A 26,127-nucleotide genomic window follows, 5' to 3' on the forward strand; every position below is an offset into this window, starting at 1 on the left:
AATTGTTACTTTGAGAGGCTTCGCCAGTTTTACCCATCCGCGGCCGATGTTCCTCTTATGTTAGGTTAAGGTTTCGCATTTGGCAATAGAAAATAGGACAGTTGCCATTTAAGCCTAAGTTCGTTTTCGCTGTCACCAAGGCAGCACCCCCAGCCTTTCCTGAGATCATAACAAGTCGTAATAGGATGGCAAAATATATGCTATTAATGTAGAGAAGAACTGAGTCCACTGACATGCCCCAGAGGGCATGCCACCGAGAGGACGTGCGATCTAGGGGGACTTCAGCGCCCGCGGCATTAAGCACAGAGTTAAGCAAACTGTCAAAGCATTACACTGATACTCTTTGGCCATATCATCTCCTGAGCGTATTCAAAGCCTCCAAATCATATGCCATTTTTTTCGAGGTTTAACAAATCTGTTTAAGGTCATTCAGTTCCGTAAAATACTGAGTTTTAGCCTTTTCCGGTCACTTGAGGTGATAATGTGCAATGGGTTTAGTACGCACGGGAATGACCAAAAAGAAAATGACTTTTACGCTGGACATTTACAACAACTCTTGATTCATTTAAGTAAGAGCAAGTCGACAACGACAACGTTAACAGGACGAAGGAAAGACAGAAGACCGTGAGATTGTTGAACGTGTTATCATTGCTAGTAGAATGCCCTGAAGTGTTTAATAGACTGAGGTATAGGAGGTAATTTCTTCTTTAATGATTAAATAGGCGATGAAATCTAGCCTACGGATAGCCATACAAAAATTAACTGCCAATCAAACATCAAATGACAGAAATTGGCCCTCTAGCATGCATATCGCCTCAGTGCCTTGACCTACTTCATCCAGTTACTGCACTAGATCATTGGGAAAGTTGGAGTTGATTACAGAAGGCTTCGTAACCATTACCTTGGGGTTATCTACCTTTTTATATGTATGTCATAAAAACGCGCTAGTTTCAGACTGCTTACTGTCTGGCTTGTGAAGAGAAACGGCTTTTTACACCACACTTTTAAGGTACCCATTGCTTCATCTCTAGAAGACCATCCAAAACTTTTGTTGCAGTCGAAATTGGCCACAATGAATTGCTCACTTGCTGAGAATAAAAAATTACTCAAAATAACCTGGTACAAGTTAAGGGTGTGTGAAAAAAACCGCATTAGAAACAATCAGTAAAGCCAGGAAGAAAGTCTTATTCTTGCGATGCAAGATCTGACACTTTAGCCTGCAAGAGTGATTCGTTTGGGATGGAGAAATAAGGAGATTGTGTCGCATTGGAAATGGATTGTAGGTGTAATTAGCTTACAGACCTTTTTGGTATTAACAAAAAGAGAAAACACCGAAATTATTCGGTTGTCTTGCAATTTATTTCCTCAAGAAGAATTATTAGCAAGGCTTTGCATAAAGCCTGAAGATTGCACTCGAGATTTAAGGTGATCGGTTCGGTTCCAGAGCAAAAGATAAGTAGCACCAACGCCCAATCACTTCTATTTGACGAACAGTTGAAGCAGAATGCATTAAGTTCCTTATTAAGTACACGTTTTTTTAACGGTGTATCTTAAAAAATATCAGCAAATTTTACATGTTTCAAGCTTAAATGCGTTCAAAAGTGTTGAAGAAATAAATTATCACCACACTTTTCGTAACAATGTATGTAAAATAAACTGAGAGGCTACAGCCTAGGAAACCACAAATCATCCCAAAGGCCTTGTCAGTCAGAGGGATTATTGACAGATGCTGTTTACTATGGCGGCATGACTGAGTTATGGGTACGATCTGATCTTGACATTACAGAGAGAAGATTAGCTTACTGACTTATTTTCAGGCAATATTTTGTACATGGGAGAAGAAGAGTGGTCTCCACTTCTTATTTTGAAACTAGCAAGGAATTTCTAGAAGTTGAGTCATTTTAACGGAGTTACAAAACGTGGAGGAATTTCTTGTATGAAAAAATCTAAAAAAAACTAGTAGAATAAAGAAGTATTGTTTGTAAAAATCGGGTGATTTATAAACGAATAGGTGGCAGCCCTGATTCCTCTCGGAATCTGTCTTTTCTGGTAAAACTTGCTTCTTGTACATGTGGAACTATGTCCACCAACGAAGATCGGTCTTTAGGATTTCCTGGAACAAATATGGATCAAAAATGGTCATTTTTGCCCTGAGCTCATTCGCGATTTACTGATTTTGTCGCAATCACCAGAGCCACAGTTAATTAGGTGTTCTTCAATCGGGCTATTTAAAATACTCCCCTATTTCACATTTTGAGTAATCAAAAATTCTTTTTCTAATTGTGCCCACTTTCGACTAGAGGTAGTCCTGCAGTTTTGAAAGATGCTTTCGTTGTCAATTCCCCCCCCCCCCCCCACCTCCAGTTTCAGACCTTTGGGTCGAGCAGGGGTGGGGGGTGGGAAACTTTACCAGTGGTCTCTGTCCAGCCCTGGGAGATGGGTGAAGTCCTCCCAGGCATGAGGTTGGCGTGCTTTGACCGTTTGTCACCTCAAAGGTACAATCAAACAATCATATAGTCCCCTTCATCCTAGCCAATGACATGATTTAGCGCTACCATATAAAAGCAATTCTTAGCTGCCTCTAAGCAAGTGACTTTCCCGAAAGGTCAAATCTTAGAAGTTGTTTTTTGTAATGAATACATAGTATCTCAAGTCTTCCCTAAAGTGAGAAATGTATTAACGAAGTACAGAAGGAATGAGAAGCTACCGGCACGGCCCGGAGGCCGCGCCGCCCAGCGGAAGTGCAAATGCGAAACTTTAAGCGTCCGCGAAGCCAAAACAATGAATAAAACAAGCAATAAACGTCTTAAAGAACAATCTAAAAATTTGTTCCAAAATACTACAATCATTCGAAATATAGCTATCTTCAGTAGTAAATGACTAGCTCCGGACACCACTTTCGCACCTCACAAATACACGTTATTACAAGTTCTTTTTAAAATGTGGGTGACCAATACAAAAACTGTTCACATGGGTTTGTTGGATTGGGGTTAAAAATGACTACAAAATTAAGCAAAACGAAAAAAGTGAAAAATGGTAAGACATTCCCACTGGGTTGTACGAAAAAAGACCGGACTAATTAACAATTTAAACAAATTTTGTACTGGTAAGTAATTCATTCTGGGCCATTCACGATTTTGCTTACTCGATTTTAGATGAGACTGTTCATTAATCTGAAATAAATATTTTGCATCAACACCAACTTCTTTCTTTGTCTTCTAGGGAATATATTCGATGAGTTGTTAGCTGAATGCGAAGTTCAAGACTTGGCTGTTGTTTGGCTTTTATCTTACAAAGTGGTATAACATTAAATTTACATGGTTTCAAGCTTGAGGTCTAATGTACCATCCATTCGCTAAACATTTGGTTGTTTTGTAAATGTGGGCATCTGCTCAAACTACTGCTAAAGAAGTTTCCTGGATGAAGCGCTTGGCAAATACTCCACATATCCTTCAACCTAGGCACCAACTCAAACTGTTGAAAAACAGTTGCTATTGTCCCATTGTACTGCGTGATATGTAGAAGCCAAAAAATATGCATTACCACATTATCGTCTTCCACAGCCGCATCTGCAGAATCTGAATGCTTTTGTGCTTTGTGTAGAAAGAGCTCGCTTTGGTACTGACCTCGTAAACCAGGCAACCAGTGTTAAGGGCCTCTACTGAACGAATCCACTCTTACAACTAAGCCTAAATAGAAATCTACTTATAAAAAATTGCAAGCGTGGAGTTTCGGCAGAGAAATGTGTTATTTGAGAGACTGTAGAAGTAATTATTTAACACAAGTGAAAAGTACAGAAAAAAACGTCAAAAACGTCGTATTCCATTTATTATTAAAGAAGGCTAAAATACATAGCTTCTCAAATTTGAGAAAAAAAAACACTATAGGGCATGAACTTTTACACAATCGCACCTCTCAGATATGATTTATTTGGAACCTAGACTTCCTGCTAAGGTGCAAACAAAGGCGCGTCCAATGTCACCTTCGATTAACAGACCTGCAGTGTCGGTGCCAAGTCAATGGAGGAGGAGAAGGATGTTTCAACAAACGGTTTTTTGGTAGGTTTGTGAGCGTCGCGCATGGTATTAAAAGGATACTCCTCGTTCATTCCGTTTATAAAATATTTATTTCACAACCGCCGCAAATGGTCACAGAACTCATGAGCGATTAAAATGATAATAAGAATAATCTAGAAATAATCTTATCCCTGAAAAATGAGTGGAAGAGCTAATTAACTATTAGGAGCGGGAAGACCACGAAATTTTCACCCATTTAAGAAATTATACACGTGTGGAAAATCAAAAAACCAGGTACATTACAAATTACTATTTCATTGTGCGGTTAACACGCTGATACAGACGTAATTAAGTTCGTTATTTGTATTTCCATGCTGGTTGAGAGTTAACATTAGAAATCAAATGATTTAGAAGCGTTGCTGAAGATGTCGAGGACAACAGGCCTATTTAGCATAAAAATTGAGACCATTAAGACGAAGAGGCGCGCTCTGTGCTGAATGTATGCATATATTCTGCCCAAGTATTGTATCGCCTTTCGTCTCCAGGGCAGGCTCCGGAGGCTACACATACGTTATTCTGTCTGCGCAGGCCGAAATAGGCATCGCCCAGCGATTAACGAAGAGACTCATATAGCAGTATCAATTTTAAATGGCCCTTTTTAACATGAGCAAATGAAAAATGTGGGAAACTGTGGATCATCGCAAATAGAAAGAAAAAAATAAGTATTTAAGTGCAAGACCAACGATCCCGCAACAATTCTAGTGCTCTCACATCTGATTCATTCCACTGCAAATTAATGTATTATTTTAATTTCATACTGAATCACACGAAATATGCACTAAAATACATTGTAGAGAAAACCGCGATGTTTATCAGATTTGCCAAATTTAATAAAACATGCTCAATTTTTTTACACACTTTTAAAAAGACAAATTGTTGCGTTAATTTTCAGTGAACATATTTTCAAATTTTACAAGCTCAATTTTGTTTCACTGTATCGAATATTTTTATAAGCAATTATTAGACGAGTAAAATTGATGTAATTTAGGCGCTGGCTTTATTTGCGTTGCTCATTACATGAGTTGGCCAGGTTTTTATCTGTTATGCACCATTCCTCAAGTTGTTATTCATTTCGTAAATAATGCTCTTGGTAACTTCTTCCAGTTCGTTTATATTCACATCACTAGTCTTCTAGTCAGGAATCCGTTTTCCAACGCCGTTGGCCCGCAGTAAATGATGTTGTTCGACGTTTCCTTAATATGGAGCCCGTCCCTCCCGCAGAATGGGTAAAGCTTTTTGAGTAAGCGGCCTTCATTTAGTGTTCACTTACTTCAGGGATGTATACCAGATAATATCATGGGAGGAATCGGCCCATGATGAGATGTTTCGGTCGCTGACTGAATCTATTAAAGCCGCCATCAAGCGATCCCAACAGCGTGTAATGCAGAGTCAGGATGAATCCTCTCTGCTAAAGGCCTACATCCACGAATGGGTGTTGTTTTCAGAAAAGAGTGACAATTTACCCAATCCCTTTGCTCCTTTGGAGAATTGTCTTGGAGGTAAACACAATCTTAGTGGACCTAGTAAAAGAAAACTGAAGTACAGTATTGTTCGGAAGGTATTTTAACTTTTATCAATGAAGTTACTTACCCTTAGTGTATGTTAGATACATGGGATGTGACCATCTTTGAAGGTATTAAACAAAAACTCGAAGATAGTGCAATGAAGTTGGTTCAGGACGAACGTGAGGGCGCTATTATTAATTCGGCTCTGGTAATTGGTGTGAGAGAGTCGTGTGGTAGGTCTATCTCTTCAGTTTAGAGCCCTTTTTGAATTGGTTTGCATGTAAAGGCATTAAATTTGACTGTTCTTTAGTAAATTTATCCGCCACCTCAACTACTAAGGCATGGAACTACGTCGACCATTTCGAAGCTGCTTATATCAAGAGTATGGAAAACTTTTATCGACCGCGTACCAGTCAATTTATCGCTCAAAACGGTATTCGGGTACGTAATTGCTCTGTCTTGTGCCCTTTTGAAGGTTAAATGGCTAACAAATTAGGTGTAAACTAGAACCTCTTAAGTTGTAAATCTCACTATTGCCACTGGGCCTTATGTAATTGCGTCATTGCCTTTTCTTACTTGGAGCTCCAGGATTACAGCGTACAGGCAAAAGCGATTTTCATATTGGTTCACCTTATGATCAAGGCTGCATCGCAGCCACTTTGTTGTTTAGCATAAGATCCGATATCCCCTTACCCTCACGTCTTAATGTTTCTAAAATTTCAATTATCCAAATGCCCCTCTGAGTCGTTTGTTCAGACTAGCCTTTTAATTTTTTTCGAGGGATTTTTCGTTAATCCTATTAATTCGACGTCCAATTTACACCCAAAAACGTTATATGGCAGCTGTATCAGAAAAGCACAGGATGGTTGGGAGATTAATGACACGGATAGTATTATACAAGACGTTGAATCTCGAGAAATTGAAAAGGATTGTTTGGTGTTGTCTGAGACGAGGATACTCTACTTTCTGGAATAGTTCATTGCTTGTTTGACAGTAATACTCACAGCTTCACGGTATCTTTCTTAATCGAAAAGATAATCAAGTTTTTAGTCAAATTCCAGATGATGGGCAGGACAGGAGATTTAGGCCGATTTTTTGCGTGCTTCAGCTCGTTGCGCTGATCCTCGTCCAAGGTTCGCTAAGCCTGTTAATAAGGGAGTTTTTACGTCGAAGTAGAGTTTAGCATATTCAATGACTTGATAATTATTTGTGGACTGGGCTTGTCGTAGTCTCGTGAAAAGTATACTTCGTCGAAATTTGCTCTTTGCTTCCGCCGTCATGCGGTACCCATCTCATAACCCGTTAGTGATTATTCTTTTCCGCAGTTATTCACTCCGGTTTTCGACGATGTGTCAAGCTCGAATCCGATAAATATTGGGTTTCTTTCGGAAATTGTTCCAGAATAAATGGTGCTGGGAAAGATTACCACTAACTCAGGTGCAACATAGAGGCTAGGGTCGGTTAATCTGTGTAATTATAGGAGATTTCGGCTCTTAGAAATGTACATTCCGTACCTTTTATGATCTTGTACTTTCTCATAGAGTATTATCCTTACCTTTTTGCAGAATTTAATGGCCTATTTTGGATTTGTAGGCCTACTTAAGGTACGCACAGAAGAAGTTGGCAGAAGAGGAGGCGAGAGCGAAGCTCTACCTGGACAGTGGTCCCAATTTCAAGTCTATTGAAACCCTCATGCAGGCCTGTGTGCAAGTGTTCGTGGTCAACTTCAAGGTAATTGCTGCCCCTCCCCTTTTTCACTCCGATTTTGTCCATTGTCTACTAAAAATGCACCTCTGATTAACCTGAGATCTGGACATCGCAATATCTAGCTTATGCCTACCTGTCTGGATTAACCTTGGAAAGCTTATTCCTAATAGAGAGCTTAACAGGTTTATTCAACTGGTGTGGAGGCCATAAAGTGGTACATTGAATGACCACACAATTTGAACAAATAAAGACGGGTGGCATTTAATTCTTCTACCTCTCTCTGTAGGTTGTCATTCAAAGGGAGTATTTTCGTGTTATGGCGTTTTGTGGCATCGAACCAGTGAAATCAGGAAATGATCTTACCTTTATAAAATTAGTTCTTTAACCTCTTCAATAAAGCAACGTCTGAGCTATCGCTAAAGACGTTGTTGACCATGCGATGGTGAAAGTAGCCTTAGACGCACCGATGAAGGACTACGAAACCAGAACTTCGTGCCATCGAAATGAAGGCCGAAAGGGCATGATTAACTTTAGAAGCTTTCTGCTCCATTTTCCTTGTTTTAAACATCTGTGATTGCTCTTCTTTTTTGGCTATTAAAAACCGAGTGGATTGAATGTTATAGTGATGCAGGAATAGCGATTATATAGTATTTTCCCAGTAAAGCCAAGAAGTTCATTATTTCAGTTCTGGTAGTAAATCTCATGAATTTGGATGTGATTTCAGTATATCATATTTTACCTTGGGTGAACCGTATCTAGAAGGCATTCATTGGATATGCGGGCTCATTCCATGTACTGACCTATTTTTGTTGAAACATCAGCCTTAGGTCGAAATCGCTATGTAAACCTAACAGTGTTCAATAAATTCAGATAGCGACATCTTGTATTTGCGTTTCTTTCTGGTGGATTGATATTTCAGTGCTGCTTAGCCACCCATGTGGATTATTTATCCGTTTTTTTTGCAAAATTGGGATACTTGGTCTTCAAATCGTCCTTGTAAATTATTATTGTCATGGAAAATTTATGGAACGTTCCTTTTTCAGGCACTTTATGTTCGTTTCATGCTGGTCTTGTTTCACTACTGACTTATTTGCAGAACTTGAGTTTGAGGTAGATGCTGAAAGCTGACATGATTTTGATTATTTCTCTTGAGGGTACATACAATTTCAGCCACTCACTGCTTATTGCCTCCCTTGGACTTTTTGATATAGCATCCAGTCAACGAATTCATGACTGTTGTGCTTTTATGGGTTTGTTAACGCTGCTGTCGATATTGCGTCTGGACTTTTTCGAAGCCTCCCTAAAGTGTGCCGTTCTGAAAGGAGTTTTATTAAATGTGCACAGAGTCTCTTTGACTAGTAACTTAGATGGCATTGGCTCCATGTCGGTAGCGTGGAGGCCGAACTGAATTGCAGGCGAAAGTAAAGAACGCCATAATTTTATGCCATAAGTATCTGCCGGTACCCTTTAGCTTTTTAGTGGAAACGTATTACGTCGTCGGTAGATGGTGCGATAGATGAGTCATTAAAGCGGAATTGAAGGAAGTCTGCAAAGCATTTGCGATTTCCTTTGCTTCTTGGGTGATGCAGGACTAGGAAATGTAAAGCGAATGCCCGACGCGAGTTTTTTTATAATTGGGTTCCATTTAATTAGGTCCTCCTTACAATGGCCCCGGTCTTGAGGTAAACAGGTTTGGTTCTAGTTAGGTCCCGCCGAGTATGGTGGATAGAACGGCCCAAGTCAAGCCTTTGTCTCTTGATCAAAAAGCGTTTTACAACTTTACTTATGCAGCCTAATTTCTCAATAATTTGTGCACATATTGAATGTTTAAACTCAGGAATTGGAAAAAAAGTCAAGTGAATCTAAATCACTTTTTTCGCCGCAGAGGCAGATTGAATGAAAAGTTGGCGTGTTCATGTATCATAGCTTTGGTGAAAACCTTAAGGGAAATTGAGCCCTAAGTCGAATTTTTCATCAAACATCTGTTTTTGTAGTCCTGATTAGTTATTACTCTCATGGTGTTCGAGAATTATGCGGTAACATTTGGCTTTAGAAAGTGGGATTCGAGTGGTGCATCAAGTATCAACTGGCCAAAAGTTTGCGTTGCTTTCAGTAACTTTTGGAGACTTATGAAAGATGTGCAATTGTTTATATTAGTTCAATAAAGCAGAAATGTTGATTAATATGTCGCTACGGTAGTCCATTGCTCCGTCGTTTTGAACTCTCACGAGGCATTGGCTGAACCTGGTGTGATTCAGGTTTGTTTCTACCACAAACTGGGTTCAAATCGATTCCATAGTGGTTGGAGATTCTTATTAGCTGTTCGTGTAGCGGATGGGGAAGATGCGGTAGCAGAACGTGTCGCCTAGAAGGGAATTGAAAACGATTTTTTGGTGATAGATCACTATAATTTAGACGCAAGACTTTTAGATTAACCTCTTTTATTCATCACAGTGACTGGTATTTTGCCGCCGTTGGCAACTTAGTCATGAGTCGTCTCAAGAGCTTGCAGTAGCGTATTGTTTGACGTTTATAACTACACCCACTGGGACTTTTGTGGAGAGAGCTAGGCAAATGGTTGTCACTAACAAACAACACCAACAAACAACATCGGACCTCTTGGCATGATGAGAAATGACTTTGTATTCCAAGCTTAAGCAAACCAATTTATCATTCGACAGTCCCAAACGGTCCACTTCGGACCACTTTTAAGTCACGCACTACCTCAAGTTCAGACGAATATGATTGTTTTGTGTGCAAATTGAATTGTCCACTAGAAACCGTTTACCCGCCGAAGGCCGAACAGCTACTATGCGCTATGGTATGATGTAGCTGGAGTATGTGCGAGCGAAACGCCTTCAGAAAGCGAGGACTAGTCAGTTGGTTGATAGGGAGTGCCATCTTTGCAATGTAAATCTGATCCGTGGGAAGATTTATGCTTTAAGATGGGAAGAAGGGGACACTGCCCCATATTCCATTTTTTGTTAATGGTATTTTCTCCAACTGATGGCTATTACCTTTTCTTGGTACCGAATAATACCATGACTAAATGGGTGGTAGATTGGACAGTTTAAAAATAAAAGTGAGATAAAAAGCGGTGACATGGGCTCGATTTTTTTAATTATGAAGGCAAAGGATCCGAGTAAAGTGAAGTTCACGGTAAGCTTACGTCTCGTTCGGAAATACTCCAGGCCGAACTGTGGAATTGTTCTAACGCAGGGAACCTATCTTAGAAGCTTTTTGCCCTCACTCACTTTTTTTGTCTTGAAAAACCGCATGAACTTATTTGGATGCTTTATAAGTTCCGAACAGAAAGCCTGAGTGCATTAGTTGTAATAATGTGCATAAACTAATCTTGTAAGTTTTTTTAGTTATCCTAAATTGTTTAGTACAATTTCGACACTTCTGTGGAGGGTCTAGTTACTTGTAATTTGGTGTCCCTTTTGAATGCACTTTATCGTTATTTACTCTCAATTCAAGAATCGCAAGTCTTGTCAAAGTTGAAAATCAAAATGATACAAAAAGGTGCGATTTTTGAAGTCGCAGACTAATTTCGGTTCAATTTCCCCGAGGTCTAATTGAGCACCTGCCCTTCGATACATCGTAAATACGCTCAGCTAGAAAAGCTCTGACTTTCAAAATTTACAGATTAATGGTTTATTGCGGAAACCTATCCAATGGTCTCCTTTTGAAATGAAATAGTCCTGTTAGTCTTCAAGCTTGTCTATTAACACACTACTGATGGCTATTTGCTTCGATATCAATCCGATGTTGGATGTTATTCTTCATTAGTAGAAGTAAATAATCAGGAATTTATGTGGGCCGTTCAAGTTAAACTGGGAGTTTGGTGTTTGTCAAGGAGAAGAGAACAGATGCCCACGGGAGCAAACTGCTCTTATTCTCTCACGTAGCCCCTAACTAAATTTGCAACCTTGTTGCACTATTTGACTGGATCTGAAAAGCTTTGCCATAGAATGAAACCTCGAAATTTTCCTAAGATAACCTGCGGATAGTTGTAGTGGTTTCGTTAGTTTTTTGAATTCGCGAATGGTTGTGCTCGCTGTTTGAGTTAGGAGATTCGTCTCATGCAATTGACGACCGGTCTTTTCCAAATTTTTCTGAGATCAGGCGATCCGCGTGCCGACTGTTCCCAAGGCTGTCGGTCGAAACTGTGAGCTGGCAGTCAGGCATACTCATGACCGTCTTTGAGTTGTTGACACCATTTAGATGTCCTACTGAGGCGTAGTGTTCCACGTTGTACTGCGTTTGAAGTTTTCCATAAATATCTGTGGGGTTGGTTTTTATGCCTTCATTCGTCAGAAGCATCATCATTACTCACTGTTGCACGCAGGAACTGCCACTGTTGCCTGTCATCTTGATTAACAGTTTTGACTGGCCCACAAGTACTCATGCGACGGACTTCCCACTTACTGCTGCGCGTAGTACTGTCGCGGTAACACCCCTCCTTAGACCTACAAAATCCATGTTTCAATTCGACTGGATTGTCTTCCACATTATTCACACCGTTGTCAAATTATTAAACTCTACACGTATATGTAGATTGCTTTCCAAATTTTTTAAGTGGAGCAAAGAGCTTTTAAGCGGACTAGAAACAAGTACCGAAACTGTCAAGAGTGAGTAGTTTTTCTTGATCTAATCTCACTTTTAGGCCATTAGAATCTTGTTAGGAGACAGTAGAGTAGTCGAAATTGCCAGGATTTTTATCTAGCCTTGATCGTGGTAGTTATTTCCCAATGTGGTCAGAATTAGCTTCTCTTTTTATTAGCCAAGAAACAGTCACGGAAGAACTCAGGTCGCACCGGATCCGACGATGGCTTTTTGATTCCGAGTTGGATGGATCCATCGGTTAAAAATCACTATTGTATACTCTCCTCTTGCCGTTTTGTTGATTAGTTTCCTCTTTATTTAAGTGTCTTCAAGCTGCTGGTGAATATTTAGAGAACTTTAACCTCCCTAGGAATTTGTGATTGTGTAAGCTCATCAGATGCTTTATGCTGTCTAATATGTACTTACATCTTTTACCCTTTACCTTGTGCTTATGCTTTTGCCTTATCAAATGGATTGAACTCAACAATCCAACAAACCCCTTTACGTTGTAAATAGAAAATAAAACCTTTTTTAATTGACGATTCATGTGATTGCTAAATTCAACCTAGAACTATGTCGAACAATAACCTTTCAATTTAGGAATTCTCAGTAGATGACCTGTATAACATTATAATGTTCTAGTGTGACCTCGTCACGCTGTTTGGATGTTTGCTCTTTGAGCTCGAAAAATGCGGTTGAATTTGACAGCTCTCTCTCACAGACAGGAGTCGCGATTCTCTGAATCTGTCGAGAAATCGCCGCAATATTGCTTAAATCAAAACATCTGCTGATTTTCACTTCGTGAGGGGCTATTAACCGTGATTCTAAACAACTCCCAGGTGTATACGCTTTTCTGTTGATTGGAAAAGACTAATAAGTTTGTTGCCGTTGGGAATAGTTGCGTCACTTAATCGAATCCCAAAGCACGTCCAATCATATTTTTTAAATTAGCACACCTTTTCCAAAAATCAGTAGACTTAGTCTCAAAGCATTTTCCTGAAAGACTCATATTCCTCGCTGATTGGATATTTCCTTCCTGTAAATTAGCAACTTTCTCTGTACCAATTAATAATTCAGGATTCTATCAACTCAACTTCGGCGAGCTTGAAAGACTTATCGTTAAGTAGATCACTTGGCCTTATCTAATAGCATATCTCGCCATGATTTCTTCGCTTATGGATGGGATACTTGCTTCCAAAAGTGACTAAGTTAGTTACGATCAAGTCAGGCTTCACGGAATCGAGGATGAATTTTAGGAGGCACAAGCAAAGAACCCCCAATCCGTTTCCATTTTAGGAAGAGATACTGGCGGAATTTCCGAAGCTCCTGGCCGAGGACGAAAAGGACTCCCTAAAGGTGACCTATGAGCTGATCCGATGTGTCAAGGACGCCTCTGGGGAGATGAATCCACTTTTACCCCTCCTAGAAGATTTTATTTGGCGCGCAGGCAGTTGTGAGCTGCGCGACAATGCAGAGGTCATTTTCAAAGTAAGTGTCATTAGCGTCATGTCCTCAAAGAGGCTTTTTATCCTTCTTATAAAACAATTTTCTTGAACGGGATTCTATTTGGGTTGCTGGTTTAACACTTCGTTGTGAAGGCTTTGAATTACTATTGGCTCTACGGTGATCCATTATTCCAACTTTTTAACCAATTTCCTGAAGCCAAAACTCATTTTACTCCTAGGTTTCATGGTTTTAACATTTGGATCTTGCTCGACTGCCCCTCTGAGTTACTATCAACTTCTTGCAGTATAGGGAGGTGCTTCCAGTCCTCAGATCATGATTATTGTTTGCTCTTCTCATTGTCGATATTTAAGCAATATTATTGTGGATAATTTGCACTTTGAATCCAGAGCTGGTTCCACCCTTGAGGAACTGGAGTTTCGGATAGTAGTCAAAAGTCGGCATGGATTCGGTAGCCCTTCCGTTGAAGGTCTCCACTTTTGATGTTTTCATTCAACGGAATTTTGGCGTAGTATGTAGCCAATGCAACCTCTATTGATGTTTTGCATTAATGGCACTTGTGTAGTGCTTGAATTATCTCCTTGATACGACACATGGTATGTGCGTGTGAAAAGTTTTACTGCCTACGTAAAGAAGAGCGGAAGAGTAGCATCCTAGGTAGTGTGAACGAGGTTCCATACCAGCAACATGTGGGATGAATGACGGGACTCGGAAAATACTATCTTCGTTACACTTTAGCAAAACTATTATCCTTCCGCCCCGTAACCCCATTTTTGGGGGGCCGTCGTACTTGGTGTTCCTCGTAAATTAGTGTCGCAATGCAAAGACTCATTTCGGCAATGATAATACTCGTGACCATCATTCCTGAGTATTACGAACTCTGCTGAATGAACGTGTTCCGTCCTTCACTCTATTGTGGCAATATGCAATCAAGGCAAATATCATTCTCTCAAAAAAACGTCATAATCTCATTCAGTAGCCTCTTTAAGATTCACTCATAAAACAAAGTTCTAATTATTTATCTATAGTAGCGATGTTAATTGTCCGAGTTCTCACCGATTAAACCTATCATTCACTATTGTTTCCAGCTGTTTACCTGGCATTGGATCTGTGGCATATTCTCCTTTCTAATCTTTATATATCTCTGTAGTTTACGTCTGTGTTAATCATTCGCGTTAAACCACCATTAGAGTTATTCAGTGTCGGCAGATTTGCATCATCACTGACACAAGAGCAATAGCTATTTTGACTTAATAAATAACTTTTTTGGAATAATACTACTGTACCATGACCTGAACTGAACATACCGATTATTTTTCATAGCCTGTGTTATTTTTACGAAATGACCCCATTTATCTGGTGGAGTCTTCTTCGGATTTACCAAGTTTTCTGTGTCTTATTCGGAATGCTAACCAATCATATGCTAAGTCACTAATTATTTCTTTTTAATTTCAGGATGCCGACCGATACGTCAACACCTTACTAGACCTGTTCAATCGATTCTCCTCTGTGATTGAGGATTGTTTCCATAACGATCCCTCCTTCCTTACCATTCGTGACAAGGCTTATCAACGTCTTGTCAACGACACTACCATATTCTCTGTCAAGATGCCCGACTCTCTTCGGTGAGTTGGGCCTTCTTGCTGTCAGTATTACTTGCGTAGCTCTTGTCACTGATGAATATTAATTTATAGGCTTATTTAAAACCGTTTTGACATGCTAATGCTAATAACATCGCTATATTCTCTGCCAAGGCTCACGCTTATCTTTGGTAAGTTTGGCATTGCATTTATTTTCATGACTCCCGCCAGTGGTCGCTGCAATCCGTAGTTTGATTAGCGAGACGAGTCAAAGCTGTTTGACAGATCGTAAACTATACATCTGTCTTCTCTCTTTTTCGGTTAATAATTGTTTTACCAACACTATTCATGCGGTATATTTAACAGTATCGTTACCTTTCCGATGAAAAGCATCTATTTGATGAATACAGAATCGTTTTAGCGTAGTTGTACAACTCGTTTGCAACATGCCACTTAGGATTTATACAAACCCAGCACTTCAGCAATTCTCAACTCAGTTGGTGAATTTACTTATCAGGTTGTTTTTATTACCACACTATAGATCTAAATTTTTGTTGTCTATTGAGAGGGCTACGGTTAGTTTGGTCAAAGTACGTCCGATTCTGACGGCAACTTTATTATCACCACACTAAAGCATTGTGAGACCGGTAGCATGATCAGAGTTCCACCATTCTCATCATCCCGAAGACATATTCACGGTAGACTGAAATTTTTCGTGTAATCAAAGCATACAGGTTGCAGAATAATTTTTCACAAATATGAGATTGCATTCATGTAGACTTCAGTAGGCTTACTTTTGACATCCGGAATGCAAGGTGTGTTTGTAAGGATTCAGTCGGTGCATTTTACTAAAGGCTGAACTATGTCAGATTTTCACAAGAATATTCGTCTGAAAGGAAAACTTTATGATAAAGCACACAGTAAAACAGTTTTTGTGTAGCTACGCTCTGTATTTGCTCCCCTTGATCGTATTTCGATGCCCCGCTACTTCCTTGCTGTCCGAGTTATTCTCAGCTTCTTGCGTCGATTCGATGCGGTAAACAGAAATATGGGATTCCAAATCACTCGAATCTAGCCTTGTCCTACTGCTTGATTCTGGTTCCTCTGTTAAGAGTCTACAAATTCGGCCATCTACAGCAGGAGTCTTCTTTCTGTGACGTTTTGACGTAGTATTTAGCCATCAAAATCGAAATTGTTGTTTTGGAGTAAACTGTAACATGTTATGCAGGCGGGATGAGGGATGCTGACCCGGAAGCGGATTCATTACAAACGTATAAAAGGACTGGAAGACTGGTAGTACGAAGAATGGAAACCTAATTTCACATCATTGATAGGAAAGCTGGATCACTGGAGATTGAAAGGGCTCATGTAATCAATTACGTCATTGAAGTAAGCGTCATTCTCTTCACCTTCAAGTTGTTGTCCTTTTGGGCCGTGAATCAAACCTCTTTGAATGTGTGGACACGGATACAATAAAGATTTCAAAGTAGAGGCCTTCTTTGCTACCCCAACTTGGAGTACATTCCGTGACCTCGATATACACGAGGCGTCCCAATTCTTGCGCATTGGTGTTTTCTAAAGTGACCTTAAGGACAAGGGGAGTGTCAACACGTAAAAGTGCGTACTACGACATTTTGGCCATTTGGGAGGGAATCACCGAGATTACAAAGTATAAATTTTTCTAGAATCTTTAAAATAGAAGCTGCTAGAACCTCGAAATGAAAACATCTTATGTGGTTGTAAATGTCTCCAGTCAGGTGTATTTACCTCCACTTAAATCACCATTTTTTTTTCCAGAGGGACGGTAAAACGGCCAGAGTCGCGTTGTCCGAACCTTTTGGCCGCCTTTTGCGATATGCTGCTACGCAAATCGCCAACTAGCCGTCGTCTATCCTCCGAAGAGATCTTGACGCGATTGAAGAGGATCCTTTTGGTGTTGAAGTATGTAAACTCGAAGGATCTCTTCATGGAGGCCCACAAGGCTCATCTGATGCGACGACTCATTTTGGAGACGTCGGCAGACAACGAGTTGGAGGAATTCATGGTGGAAAAACTAAGGGTGGGTTTGCAATGGTTTTTTTTTTGAATATGAGAACGCGATTGTTTTTGCCCGTCTTTTTATTGACTCGTTAAAATATGGACAGAATTCATTGTTTGATTATTGTAGTAGTATTTAAAACATTCAACAGACCAATCTTGTGATTGTGAGAATGTAAACTTGCTGGTTTCAATCGACTAACGAATTTGTGTTGTCAAGTTAGTCATTCAAATGAAACCTCTTTCTGACCATTAAATCACTGGTAAAATTCCCCCGGACTCCAATTGAATCTGGCAATTTGCTCATCAATTAACCTTTGAGGCGTAGTTAAACGCCTCGAAATTGACAGACAAATAGGCGAGCCACTCCTTGTTTTTCTCTAACATTTTCATATTGAGAGATAAATTGAACATGAATTTGTTTATGATTTTCTAGCTATCGGTGAATTACTTAAAGTGCAAACCATTTGTCAGGGAATCGGACGCCTGCTTTGTTATTTTGTTGAATTAATGGATTTCAAATCCTGACTTTTTTCTCAATCAATTAAATGGAGTTGAGGGAGTGGATATCTGACTGTTTGCTTGGAGTTTTGAGGTGAAGGTAATTAATTAACTAAATAGATCAAAAGTGACGCGCATTAGCTCGCATTTGAAGCCCCGAATTCAGTTGTTGCCTATTCACTGACAGTTTGAACGGGACGAATTCAATAAAATGTGTCCGAAAGGGGTTAACTTATTTATCACCTATCGATGGAAAGTTGTCTGGTGCACAATTCGAATTTCACCAGGTTCAAACACATCTAATTTTCGGTTTTTTTTAGAGTTAAAACTGGTAAGACTCTGATGGCCTTTTTCGGAGCAACCAAATTGACTGAAAACGATCTGTTATTCGTTCTTTAGGTTTCACTAACTTATGCTCGGGACGTCGATTTGACAACAGCAGCTTCGGTAGATTCATAGGGAGAGTAGGCGACTCCTCATGAGCTCCAAACAGCCGAATTGATTCGCATTTTTCAATGGCACCGTAGCATTTCGCACAAATCGGCTTCAAGTAATATCAAATGGAATGAAAAGTGGTCTCTTTCGATTCCTCCATTATCTGTTTTCCTTTTCCAGAAGGCTGGAATGCGAACGGAGTCTGTCAGTCTTTAGGAGCGCAAGTTTAAGTGCATCAAGGTGCCGGTTGATCTTGTTGATTAATTCTTGTTAGCTCTGCAATCCACCTTTCATTTTTGACGATAGGGGACGATCATACTTCTTGCTATTCATTTGTACCCGATCAGATGCTGTATTTAGTGGACTCGTGCGTTAAAACAGACGAATTTAGCCACGTTTTAGGTTGAGCTGCCCATACTACAAGGTCTGGTTTCCAATTTTTACATCGAATTTTTGAAGTCTAACTATTATTTGAGTGTGGTTTTGGAGATGATTTATGGCTCGTTAGCTGTTCTCAAACGATGAAATTCGTCCACATTTATCTAGAAGGGGTTGGTTGTGCATAGACAGGGTTCCATTGTCTTCATTTTCTCATTATTTTTCAGGAGGTGGGAATGCCGGCGGAGTTGGTCAACCGGCTGGCGCGGATGTTTCAGGATATCAAGGTGTCGCACGATCTGACGCGCGAGTTCCAGGAGAAGGTGGCCAACAACAATCCTTCGGGGGGCACTGAAACATCAGCAGTGTTAGTGAGTATCAAAATCCTCAGTAGCGGCACTTGGCTGCCTCGCAGTCAGCCCAAATTCGCCGTCGCTCTGCCCCCCGAGTTGGAGGACTTCATCCCTCAGGTAGGTACGCGTCTTCTAGCCACTGCTTATTCGCCATGCTGACTGCATGCCTGCCATCAGGAAAGTGAACTCATGTGTTGTCTACTTTATCTGCTTGTACACCTATTCTACTGCCCGCTTCTTCTTCCCTTCTGATCGTCTATCTCTACATCTGTCTTTTTTCCCTTACACATCTGTCTGTCCTTTTCTCTTCATGCGTGTTCATCTTTGCCTGTCCCTGACCTGTCTGTCTTCTAAGTTAATCTCCAGCTACATGCCTGTCTGCCTATTTGTTTCCCTTTTTGCCATCTACTTTGACTGCATTCACAATTGCGAGATGTGAATGATGCTTTCTTTTCAGCTCTAATTTACTCACGATTGGTGTCTGTTGAACTTTTCTTGATTATCCACCTTCTCGTTGTTCCTCCTTCTTTCCACTTATGACCTTACGAAGGCATTTCACTTTTACCTCTTTGGGACGGTCAATTTTTCAACTTGGATGCATGCATTTAAGCACGCATATGTTCGTACCTTGGGTGAGTGGGCTTTCCAACGTCTATTCTTATTCCCACTCAGTATCTGTCTCCCTCAAGAAAAGGAAAATTAGCATGCTGTCTTTTCCTCTAATCAGTTGTTTGCATTTCCTTTTACTGGTCTTTATCTATTTACTGCTTCTGCCTTCTTGCCCTTTCATAACTTATTAAGTCTTGTCAGTCCTATTTGAATGTGGCCGTTATCCACATTGTCGCCGCATACTGTTGAGTAGCCATTTTCATAATGCTGTATCTGATTCTCGCATGCTTTGGCTGCCATTCATTCCTTTCCTTCCTGTAGCCTCGCGAAATCAAGTTTTTTTTTCCGTCTGAGTAGGGAATGAATTTTGTTGGATAAGTACTTATGGAATTCAGGCACTTTAAGGCTAGGACACCGTCTATCTCCGATCTACCCTCTTGTTTAAATATCTACGTCCTTCCCTCCCCCCCTCCAGTAACTATTTAACTAGTCGTCCATATTAAAAATAAAGATTTTATTTTTACCGTCTCTTCGTATTTGTTCATCTCTCTTTCCACTGTTTTTCTTCTCATCATGCTTCTTTAAAAGTATTTGTACTTCTCACCAAGTTTTCTCAATGGCGTGGCAATTCTTTAGAAGATTATTTGTTGTATTGCTCTTCTTCATTACTGCCGTTCAATGCCAGGATTGAACTCACCTCTCCGAATGGGATTTCATGCTCTTCAGCTCATGTTATTGCCTGGAGTTTTGTGATGTTTTTTTTTCCAATTCCAAATTTCATTATTCCTTGAAAGCTGTATTTTCAAGTGATCCGATTGGTTTAGAAGTCGTCCAACGGAAGTTTACATCCCTCCTGCTTTGAAGGTTCAATATTTCTACAAACGGAAGTACAAAGTTTGCCTATTTTTTTCAAATCCAAGAAATTTTTTATTAGTTTCTATCGTCCTTTCGCTTTAATGTGTTTCAGAAATCGTATTTTATAAATTTACCGTTTTTACGCACTCCATTTGTTAGTAGTTTGCTCATGTAATCGGTAAAAAAGCCAGCTAAAGGGGAATTCACTGCTTATTCCTCTTGCTCTCCAGATCGAGGATTTCTATAAACAGAAGCATCAAGGACGCCAGCTGATTTGGCAGTATCATCTATCCCACGGTCTTGTAGCTTACTACCCACCTACAGCCACCACTACCTCCGTCCAATCGACCACTCCCATGACTGATGCTGCTCCAACAACCTCCCAGGTAGAATTGGAGATGACCACCCTCCAGATCGTTGTGATGTTTGCATGGAGGCATCGCGATATTAACCAAAAACTGCGTCTTGACGGTCTTCTCACTGCTACAGGCTTATCAGACCTGGAGTTGCGTCGGACTCTATGGGTATGAGGAGAGGGTGGATAATTACGTCTACTCTTATGGCTATTAGTAGCTGAAATTATTTCAGTAGTTGGTAGGGTTATTCAGTTGAATCTTCTACATTGGCACACTCAGGCCTTTAATCAATGTAAACTATCTCCAAAATTTAAAGTATAATTTCAAAGCAGGAAGAGTATGTTTACTACAGAAAAGAAGTCCAACAGAAATGGGCTTTGGCCTCGTCTTGATTTACAAACAAAAGTAACATGAGTTATTTTCTATCTCTTCCTAGTCACTCTCAGAACGTCCTAAAATGGAGCAGCAGATAATTATCTACTCCCCAGAAGCAGCCTCAGAAAAGGACTTCACGAACGAAACAGAATTTTGGATTAATCCCGCTTTTGGTGTCACGTAAGTCTGACGAGAAGTCAACGCCCTTATCTGGGTGTATATTTTTGCCGACGGTAACGGTTTAGAAATCCCACAATTGGTTAAATTGGTGCGTGTTCTTAATATTCAAGACCTCCGTACTTCCTGTTGAATAACCACATTGAGGATACCCAGTGACAGAAGTAGATGCGACAATTTCGATTCCCCAGTTTATGTTCAATTTCCCACCCCGACCAGTAATCAGCAAGTTAATCAGATTTCCAAAGACGAACATGCTTTTCATTTCTTTAGAACTAAAGACTCATTAAGCCAATTCTTTCGGTGTAAATTGATCAGAAGGTAGATCAACTCCGGGGTTTCGACCTTTACTATTCTAATCAGCGTACATTTCACTGGTGTGGGCTTGGTAATTTTTAACCAAAAACTAAAGGAAGAATGTGTAGTTTCCCGTAAGTTGTTAAGATAATCGTCTTTTTCTTTCTGATTTCGAGATCTTTTTGTGTCGACTAGCATTTGAAGTTACTAAAACGTTAACTGCAGACTAGCGTAAAAATAGCATCAGATACTTCATTGTTACCGATAATAGATGGTCCTTTGAAGGTGATGCGTCTACCTCCGGGTGATTCGTTAACAGATTCAGAGCTTTTAAAGCATTTCCGGGTGGTCGTTTCTACTTTTACACTTCTTTAAGCTCAGCACGAGCTTTGAGTTTTTTTTCAGGCTCGGAACCAAGGTGAACTCGTTTCGTGAAACAGACAAGCTTGAAGTGTATCTTTTGGGTTTAGAGTAGTAGACAGCACAAGTAATGTTGGGTAGACTGTTGCATTTCATTCATTCCTGCACATCTCACGCACTTTATCACTCCCTACAAGTTGCAGCCAGTCATTTGCAACCTCACTAGCCTTTCAGTTACCCCACAATTTGACTAAATGGGTAAATGAATGCCGCTTACTTGTCACGAGTGAAGATGCAGAAGGATTTTAGTTTTTTACCTTTTATCATTTACCTGAACAGATTCCGCTTCGTTTTGTACATGTATTAGTTCAATGGGTAGAGTAGTTTTTAACTAATAGAGTTGCCTACTACTGATCTTGTTTCTGTAGGTTTTATTTTGTCTTGGTTAGGTCAGTTCGGGTGTAGAAAAGTGAAGTTGGGATTTTTGTGTTTAGGAAGTTGAAAAGGGTTTTTGCACAGTTCAGTTGATCCTCCTTGCAAAGATAAAGTTGTGTATCACATTTAGTCCATGTTTACCGTAGCATCTATAGTTCTGCTTGGTGTTTATGAAAGCGGATGCTTCTCTACAAAATCGTCTTGAGACTGGAAGGAATGTTTTCAATCACAGGAATCCATCTATCAACGCTTTTACTGGCGAATAATAAGTAGTACTGGTGTTATTTACATTAAGCCGCTCCGGCCGTTTACCCAACCGTCGGCGAGTAAATATGATTGGTCGACTGCAGCTGACCCAGGCGGGTTGTGAGGAGGAGAGCCTAGCCATCGTGCAGCTGCGACAAATGCGTGCCCAAGAGGCCGTGGTGAGGGTGATGAAGAGTCGCAAACGTCTCACCTTCTCCGAGGTCTATCAACAAGTTATTTGCCTGCTAAAGGACCAGTTCATTCCCTCGAAACGTATGTTGAAGGAGGTGATTGAGTGGCTTATCGAACGCCGCTACATCGAGCGTGATCCACGCGAAATCGATACTTTTGTCTACGTCTCCTGATTTCCCTTCCCTCTCTCTCCTCAAGTCTTACGCTCACTTTCTTTTCGAGGTGCGCATTTGGATGAGGTACAGTGTGATCCCCTTCTTTCTCTTCTTTTTACGCAACCATGGGGATCAAATGGCGAAGAATGAGAAGTTTTTTGAAATATCACGCTCTTTTGAATTTCCGTGTAATGGGACAGGTCCATGTGGCTAGAGCTCCCATCTGCTAGGCGCCGAAATGCGTTTCATTTTGTACCACGCAGCATTTATGCTAGTCAAATCGGTTCCGGGTCCCACTGAATAGGATTTGTTCTTTTGCTTATTTAAAGCACCGTTCGGAGTGTACAACTGGCTAGTCATTAGTGGACTCGTCTTCAAATATTTTAGACGACGAGGAAATGTAGGCGGTTTTGCTGGCAATAAAGTATTATGGAAGAGTTTAACGATTTTTTTTAGTAGGTATGATTGTGCATCATAAGGAAATTGTCAATCCTGAAAAATAGTGCGTTTTTAATGCGTAATGTGACTTGAGATAGGTTATTGCGATAAGAATGTAGGGATGGGTTTTCCAACCAGGTTAATGACGTCCACTTGATAAGTTCATGCATCAAAAAGTGGAAGTTATACCCTCACTTGTTCACAGAGTGCGTAGTTATGCCGGTACACTTATGGACTAAAGTATCCCCAAAAAAGGATTTTCTGGGAAACTTATGCAATTTTTAACCCTTCAGATTTACTTTTTAGAAATTTAGTACTAGATTTCAGCCAAAGTGCTTCACTCTTTAAAGTCACCCTTAAAGTTGTATTTTGAAAAATATAAAAAAGGAGTAATTTGCATATCACTCAATAATAGCAACTGGGATTTTCGGATGACGCTTTAGTTGGAGGTGTTGCGTAATGAATTTCGCCTAATGAGGTTGGTAGGTTTTGTTCCACTTAATAAAAATGATTGAATTTGAAGTAGTCACAAGTTTGGTTATCACTCACTGAAAAATAAGTGGATTTCCACTTTATTTTTCCCCAGATAGATTACTGTCTTTTTGATGTGCATTACTGATTAGCTCTCGGTGAGTGATTTCCATTTTGCATGTGTCAACTGACCGGTAAACGTAACTGTTTCTTTTCTTGGACGATAAATGATCGTCTCATAATCGTTTTTTTTAATCACGGGAGATTTCGCTTAATAAATTATTAATCATTAGCATAAGAAGTGGATAAATTCATACTAGGTAGGTGCCGATCATTCATTAAGAAAGGCCACTTTATAATAGAAACAAATTAAGCATGATCCATTAGAATTGGGCAGGTAGGATTTGACATTTATGCGGTGTCCCAAGTCTTCGCTAATGTCTTACTAAGCCCAAGTAGTGCGGAAGAACATATTCTTAACGGCGTAGCGTAGTGGAGGACTGGAAGGCTACTAGCATGGCTCGGAGGCCATGCTGTGAAGCAGGAGTACAACCCGCGGGAGGTTGACGTGCCTGCATATTCAAGCATACAGTTAAACGAATACCAGCCAATAACTATTCAGTAGATCGTTTTGACAGTGTGGTTGGGTATCAAATTTAGAAAAACAGGAAAAAATAAACTTGAACACGTTTGGCACAAACTATCCTGATAGACTATGCAAAATATTTTATCATCTTGTAGCACTAGACATCTTTACTTGAGAATGTAACAATGCTAACGCGGGCTGTTTTTGAAAAAAAAAAACACATTTGTCGCTTACCAAATTCTAGGACAAATGCATAACTTGTAATATTTCTATAGCAGCATGAAAATATGCTGGGAAACCTAAAAATTAACAATCAAGTTGGAAACTGAGTTAAAGCTGTCAGCAATCAGGAATGTCATATTCCACTTTTCCTAGTTTATGAAGCAAAAACGACAAAAACAGTAGCTTACTTTGGCTGAAGTGTTTTGTTTTCGTTCTTTACGGAATGTGGTTATGCAAATCATCATGTGGTGCTTGTGCTCTCCCATATTAATTTTCTCACAAGGAAAGTCATCTTGCATTTTGCCTGCTCAGGTTCTCTAAATGGCAGTAATTTAAGAGCGTCTGATGTCTATGCAACGAGGCAAAATATTTCCCAAGTGCATACTCTTTATATATATATATATATGTGTGTGTGTAAAGGAATCTGGTATTAGTGCCTTCAGTTAGCCTGCAGTATATTAAAGTCCATTGAGGACAGGAGCTGGAACCATTTAAGTGCGACGTACAGCCATAACCTTGTCTTGTGTAAGCTAATTAAGTTATACATGTACGAGGTATACTTAAGGGCCAGACCACCCATGGAATAGGCAAAAATAAACCATAAACAGCACGACATGCACAGCTTTAAAGATGCGTGCTATAAACAACTTCCTAGGTGGTGTGAGGGGGGCAGAAAGAGAGAAAATAATGCCGTACTTTAAGCAGTTATTCACTCACCTTGACTTATTCGCCTGTGTCGATACCCCACTTGCTGGTACTACACAACGAAGCTACGTCATTCGTTCACCTCTTTACGAGTTCTTTTGAATTCAGCACTGATTTGGTGATTCACTGGTATTTGATTGGAGCTCACTGATGCAACACACTAATTGATTTCCACTTGGCCAGGAAAATCGATGAAATCTTATTGATTTATCTTGTACGACCAGTTGATTCACACAGGCTGAACTGCACTCAGTCCTCACATACGAAATCAACTGCAATGTTGGCGCTCCTGATCCAACGTGAGCTCGAGCACAGCGGATTTTTCTTCACGTATGCAGATGAGGTCCAATTCGTTGGGAAAAAAAAAACAAGACGACAAACGGATTGATTGACATTAAAGTATCATGCACGTTTTCAATGACGTGATCTTTTTTTTCGAACTACTGTTGGTTACGTGGACTTTCTTTCGTCTAGGTAATCTTTATTAAAGGGGAGTTTGCATTGCCCACGATTCGTTCATTCTTAATCAGGCTTGCATTTGTGAAAATTCCGAAAAAGTGCAAAACTGTGCTATGAATAACTATCTCCAAAAGCCAACATCTGTGCATTTTCAATTTTTCCATTGGATGTAATGGCTTTTAATTGGAACTCGAGACCTTTTTCATGCAAATTCAGACCATTAGCATTATGATTTTATGTGTTTGCTGGCACTTATTTGACATTTCCAATGGGACTAGTATGACCCTCTGGATAAGAAGTATCGAGGTAAAGTAGGCTAAATCACTTTTATCTATCCAAATATAGCAGGAAGCGTAAAGTGAACTTACTTTTCAGGCTTTTGGGATTGCATGATAGAAGACTTTCTTTTCTTGCCACAAAAATGCATATCACGTTGTTTGGAAGGGCTGTTACGACATGACGGCACAAATCACGGTAAATTCATCCTATAATCCGTTAATAATTATAACCTTTTACCTTTAATTTATCAAAGAGGTTAATTAAAT

General features: G+C 40.0%; 1 protein-coding gene across 1 annotated transcript; it reads left to right on the top strand. All coding sequences in view use genetic code 11, as the record gives it.

The window, feature by feature from the left end:
* Window positions 1–5,157: 5,157 nt before the first annotated feature.
* EGR_02007 (Cullin-5) lies at window positions 5,158–22,719 on the top strand (the record flags this gene model as incomplete). Its single annotated transcript, XM_024491256.1, has 13 exons — window positions 5,158–5,166; window positions 5,204–5,316; window positions 5,352–5,634; window positions 5,673–5,814; window positions 5,892–6,022; window positions 7,175–7,312; window positions 13,193–13,384; window positions 14,816–14,985; window positions 16,738–16,999; window positions 18,519–18,761; window positions 20,339–20,632; window positions 20,901–21,019; window positions 22,404–22,719. The coding sequence occupies 13 exons, from the start codon at window positions 5,158–5,160 to the stop codon at window positions 22,717–22,719; spliced, it is 2,412 nt and encodes an 803-aa protein (XP_024354399.1).
* Window positions 22,720–26,127: the final 3,408 nt, after the last annotated feature.

This window comes from Echinococcus granulosus, assembly GCF_000524195.1.
Source record: "Echinococcus granulosus chromosome Unknown EG_S00008, whole genome shotgun sequence".
NCBI classification, from domain to species: domain Eukaryota; kingdom Metazoa; phylum Platyhelminthes; class Cestoda; order Cyclophyllidea; family Taeniidae; genus Echinococcus; species Echinococcus granulosus.